The sequence below is a fragment of the Sinocyclocheilus anshuiensis genome, unplaced genomic scaffold (assembly GCF_001515605.1).
Source record: "Sinocyclocheilus anshuiensis isolate Anshui unplaced genomic scaffold, SAMN03320099.WGS_v1.1 scaffold1823, whole genome shotgun sequence".
NCBI classification, from domain to species: domain Eukaryota; kingdom Metazoa; phylum Chordata; class Actinopteri; order Cypriniformes; family Cyprinidae; genus Sinocyclocheilus; species Sinocyclocheilus anshuiensis.
In genome coordinates this window covers 462,336-467,719 of record NW_015549711.1, presented here as the reverse complement: position 1 = coordinate 467,719, position 5,384 = coordinate 462,336, and the positions used below count along the sequence as shown (strand labels likewise).

Below are 5,384 nucleotides of genomic sequence, written 5' to 3'. Positions count from 1 at the left end.
GATTTAATGTTTTAATCACAGCGAGGATTGCTTGGCGTATGACAATTCCACTTTAAATTGTGTTCTAAATAGCACAACTCATGTTCTGAGAAAATACTTTTGCGGCAATAATAATGATCATTTTTGTGAACTTGACTTTGTTTGATGGCTTTGGAACATAGACGGTAACGACAGACATAAGGATGCACTCGTTGATAAAACAGTCCATTGGCTGGTTTGAACAGGTCTGATGACAGTACTCTAGAACCTCTGTTCACAGGTGTCATGCACAGACAGTATCCTAGTGATAGCCCCTTTCGTGCTCTTCCCAATATTGTGACAAACACCATATTTAAAAGATAGAATTTGAAGGAAAATGTAAGATATGCGCGTTTTATTTTCAAAATGTTTTGTTATTGACGCGGTGAGTCAGACAGCTATTTACACTGCAAAAAAATAAGGTCTATCTCTTTCCATAAAAATATAGGCTATAAACATTCTAAATATATATGTTTACCTTTTAGGCAAATTGCATAAATTAGAATAGTGATGTCTCAAAACGCATTTATAGTCCGTATCTCATATTTTCCTAACATATTCCTACCCTTAACTGCGTTAAACATGGTGTCACGTGGATGGAATATGCATGGAAATTATGCAGATGACGTTATGCATATTAAAACTAGGCGTTGTAAGCTCCATAAATGCCTATTTCAGAGAGGAGATTCATGTAAGCACAATCTTCCGCCGACTGGGTATGACAAAGGGAATTTTGCGCAGGTTCTGGCGTACGCATGGCTTTATAAATCTGAAAACTTTTGTACGTACGCAAAATCTAGCTTTTGTGCATACGCACACATTTAGGATGAAATCTATGTAGAGTTTTATACATGAGGCCCCTAGTCTGTAAAGAAACTCTAAGAAAATTGTTCTGCCCCTTTTTAAAACAACCAGTCAAACTTCAAAGTGTGAGTGTTTGATCTTTGAACACCACCGTGTATAAAAGAGGACGCAGCCTAAAATGAGACATACTACAAAATTGACACATTCATCATAACCAGGGCTCTTTAGTTCCCTTTCAATCGGTCACTACGAGTCACGTCGTGACCGACGAATTGGGATCTCGTTTCGAGAGACCAATCTACTTAAGAGTGTAAACTAAACGAGCCAATGGACATTGGCATGTGATGATTGCATCCAGCTGCCGCTGATCACAGCATGAGCATAAAAAGGTAGCAGGTGCAATGCATACCTAGCTTTTCGCTTTGGAGCCAAGCGATCACATCATTTTGCTCCTGACTACTCTACTGAGAGAAGAAGACTGAACGAGTTCAGAGCACGCTCATTGGAGCTCTTGGTGTTGGCGGTACGGCGCTTCAGTGGTAGTGGTTCCCGTGTCGGGTGGGTTGCACACATCAGGCTGCACTACCCCGATTGTGTTGCAGGCGGCCATCTCCCCTGTGCGCTTCAGCACGCTAAAAGAGCTTTTTTTTCTCTAAAAGAGCATTCACGGGTGCGTCTTTTTAAAGACGACGTTGCGTCTGACAAACTCGATGTTGCGTCTTTGTGAAGACGACGTTGCGTCTTGCTACAGACAACATATCACCCGTGCGTTTCTGGATGCAGTCGTTACCTGGCATCGGGTGATTGTCATGATCGCTGCCTCACGTGTCTGGGCATTAAGCATGTTGGGGTGTCGTTTGTGGATGAGTCATCTTCTCATTGCGGGAAGATTACCATCTCGGAGTTGCAGGCCAAGATCCGTTACCTCAAAAGGGGCGGAGCTCCGCTGCTTCTGCCTCGATCTAGTTCTCGTCATGGCGGCAGTCAGGCAGGGGCTACTTCAGGAACCAACCCTCGGGGGACCATCGCTCCTCTTGCACTCCGCAACCAGTTGAGCTGTCAAAGGAACGTGTTGGGCCTTCTACAAGGAGTGTACCAGCAGTATCCTTTGGCGCTCCTCCCAATGATCAGATGTCGATCGCTGCATCGGAGGGTGAGCTGGAGCTTTCTGGAGAGGAAGATTCGGCTGCGCTGTCCCCCTCCGGGACGGTAGCAATACCTGAATCAGATCTGGAAATGACAGCTATGCTTTCCCAGGCTGCCGTGAGGGTAGGGCTCGAGTGGAGACCTCCACCGTGTCCCAGGCCCTCAAGGTTGGACAACTGGTTCTTCCCGGAGGTGCATGAGGGGTTTACCAGGTTGTGGAAGGCACCTTTTTCTGCTGGAAACCGACCTGCTAACTCTTCCTCCTTTACCACTCTCGACGGTGGTGCAGCTAGGGGGTATATACGGGGGTCCCCCCGGTGGAGCGGTCAGTTCCAATGCAGTTGTGTCCTAATACCACCTCCAGCCGGCAGGGCAATCCGTGCCTCCCCTCCCGGGTCGGTAGGTACTCGTCTGGTCTGTCCAACGATGGAGGAGGGCCGGGTGGAGAATCTGGTTTCCAAAAATCTCGACAGGAGAGCAGTTTTCTCTATTTCTGGGTCCCAGGAGGGCACGGAGAGTCGCGGACGGACCCACACCGGACCACACTCATCCTCCTCCATCGCCAGCAAGCAGCAGCGGGCGGCGTCAACAAGGCCCTACTCACACACCCTCTGCCAAACTCTGTGGAACCAGGTAAGAGTTGCACCGCACACTTAGACCCCTCTTTGGTCTGCCCACGAGCCACCCGAGTTGGGTCCCTGCGTTCCACCTCACTGCCCCACTGCGGGTACGGCGGTGCCCTACTCATGCACCCTCTGCCAAACTGTGGAACCAGGTAAGCGTTGCACCGCACACTCAGACCCCTCTTCGGTCCCGCCCGAGTTGGGTCCCTGCGTTCCACCTCACTGCCCCACTGCGGGTACGGCGGTGGTTCCGCTGGTTTCATGGCCGAGTCCCGAGGTGGGCATGGCAGCGCAGCACTCACCGGGTTCAAGTTACACCAGCCTGTCGCCAAACCTTCAAACCCACTGGCATATCAATTGCCTAGAGTTGTTAGTGGTGCGCCTTGCCTTGAACTGTCTCAAAGGGCGCTTATGAGGCAAGCACGTGCTGGTCCGTACGGACAACACGGCGACCGTTGCGTACATCAACCGACAAAGTGGTCTGCGCTCCCATCCCATGTCGCAACTCGCCCGCCACCTCCTCCTTTGGAGTCGGAAGGTTCTGCGGTCACTTCGTGCCATTCACATTCCGGGTCTGCTCAACCATACGGCCGACGAGCTTCACGAGCTACGCTCCCAGGAGAATGGAGACTCCATCCCCAGACGGTCCAGCTGATTTGGAGACGTTTCAGAGCCGCTCAGGTAGACCTGTTTGCGTCTCCAGAGACTTCTCACTGCCAGTTGTTTTACTCCCTGACTGAAGGAACATTTGGCACGGACGCACTGGCACACAACTGGCCGCGGGGCCTTTGCAAGTATGTGTTTCCCCCAGTGAGCCTTCTCGCACAGACACTGTGCAAGATCAGGGAGGACGAGGAGCAGGTCCTGCTCGTGGCGCCTTATTGGCCCACTCGGACCTGGTTCCCGGAACCAATGCTCCTCGTGACAGCCCCTCCTTGGCAGATTCCTCTGAGGAAGGTTCTACTGACTCAGAGATGGGGCACCCTGTGGCACCCACATCCAGACCTCTGGAAACTTCATGTCTGGTCCCTGGACGGGACGTGGTAGTTCTAGGTGACCTACCCCAAGAGGTAGTTGACAGCATCACTTCGGCGAGAGCACCGTCCACGAGACACGCTTACGCCTTGAAGTGGAACCTATTCATCGAGTGGTGCTCGTCTCACCGAGAAGACCCTCTATACCCTCTTGGGACCTGTCTCTAGTGCTCCAAGCACCACAGCAGGCCCCATTTGAGCCTTTGCAGTCAGTCGAGCTAAAGTTTCTTTCAATGAAAACTCTGCTCCTGCTTACACTGGCCTCCATCGAGAGGGTAGGGGACCTGCACACTTTTTCGGTCGACGATTTGTGCCTAGCGTTTGGGCCAGCTGACTCCTAGGTGATCCGGAGGCCCCGGCCCGGCACGGCTATGTGCCCAAGGTTCCTACTACCCCCTTCAAGGATCAGGTAGTAAACCTGCAAGCGCTGCCCCCGGAGGAGGCAGAACCTAGCCCAAGCTTTGCATTGCTTTGTCCCGTCCGAGTCTTGAGATGCTACGTAGACCAGACGCAAAGCTTTAGGACCTCAGACCATCTCTTTGTCTGTCACGGAGGCCGGCAGAAGGAGAATGCCAGGGAATGCCGTCTCTAAGCAGAGGATGGCCCACTGGATAGTGGATGCCATCAACCTGGCTTATCAGGCACAGGATGTGCCCTCCCCGTTCAGGTTGCGACCTCACTCGACTAGAAGTGTTGCATCCTCCTGGGCACTGGCTCGTGACGCCTCGCTGGCAGATATTTGTAGAGCTGCGGGCTGGGCGACCTGTGTTCTCACCTCAAATGGGTAGAAGCACTGAGAGGCCCCGGTTTAGTGTCGGCTTGCTAAAACTGCTCCAGAGTGTCCGTACTGTAGACCCTGTCGAGCTCCTCCATCCCCTCGGCAGCCAGACGTGGTGGAACATTCAGTGCCAGGCCCTCACTCGATGAATCCGTGAGAACCGGTAGAGGGCTGGGTTCAATATGTAGAGACCTAAGTGGATCCCATATGTGTAAAGTCCACGGTATAGCCTCAGAGCCCGTGTTTCCCCGGCAGACTTCTGCCATTTCCAAGAGGGTTACGATCACCGCTAATCTTCCATATGCACCTAAACGGTTGATCATATGTGTAAGTGTTTCCGAAACCTCCTTCGGGATGGATGGGGCTTCCGTAACATTCCTGTTCCAAGTGGAACGTCCTGTCGCCATTTAGTTTACACTCGAAGTAGATTGGTCTCTCGAAGCGAGATCCCAATTCGTCGGTCATGATGTGACCGAGATGTTCTTTTAAATACATATTTTAATTTTATTGCATGATACTAATCTGAGCTTAATACATATACTGTATTAATATGTATACTGGATCTGTTTTACTTCTGTGAGCTTCAAGCGTTATTAGAGGACTGCAATATCAAATTAACATCTTTCTATTAAGGTTGTAAGTAATCCCTTAAAAAATGTAAGATCTTTACCAAACTAATGATAGCAAAACTATGTATACCTGTATTTTTTATTCTTACTGTGTTGTAGTATTTTATTAACAAAATTGAGTTGTTGTTGTTTTTTATCTTAGATTTGGATGTTAACAGGGTCAGTATGTTTAAATTGTTAGTGATCTAAAAGTCATTCATTTTGTCCATTCAAACACATTTGTTTGGTTCTGACTTCATACACGTGTTTATTTCTCTTTTAGATTAAGTACAGGTGTTACAAAATGAAGTCCAGAGTTTTGTATACCCTTTTTCTCCTCACATTTGAGCTTATACTCCCCCCCCCCCCCCCC

General features: G+C 49.9%; 1 protein-coding gene across 1 annotated transcript in view; it reads left to right on the top strand.

The window, feature by feature from the left end:
- LOC107660733 (uncharacterized) overlaps window positions 1-5,384 on the top strand; it is a 10,448-nt gene that overhangs the window by 3,548 nt on the left and 1,516 nt on the right. Inside the window, exon 2 of the mRNA XM_016450133.1 lies at window positions 1,606-1,810. Coding sequence (XP_016305619.1) covers window positions 1,606-1,810 — 205 coding nt within the window. The remainder of the gene's footprint in view (window positions 1-1,605; window positions 1,811-5,384) is intronic.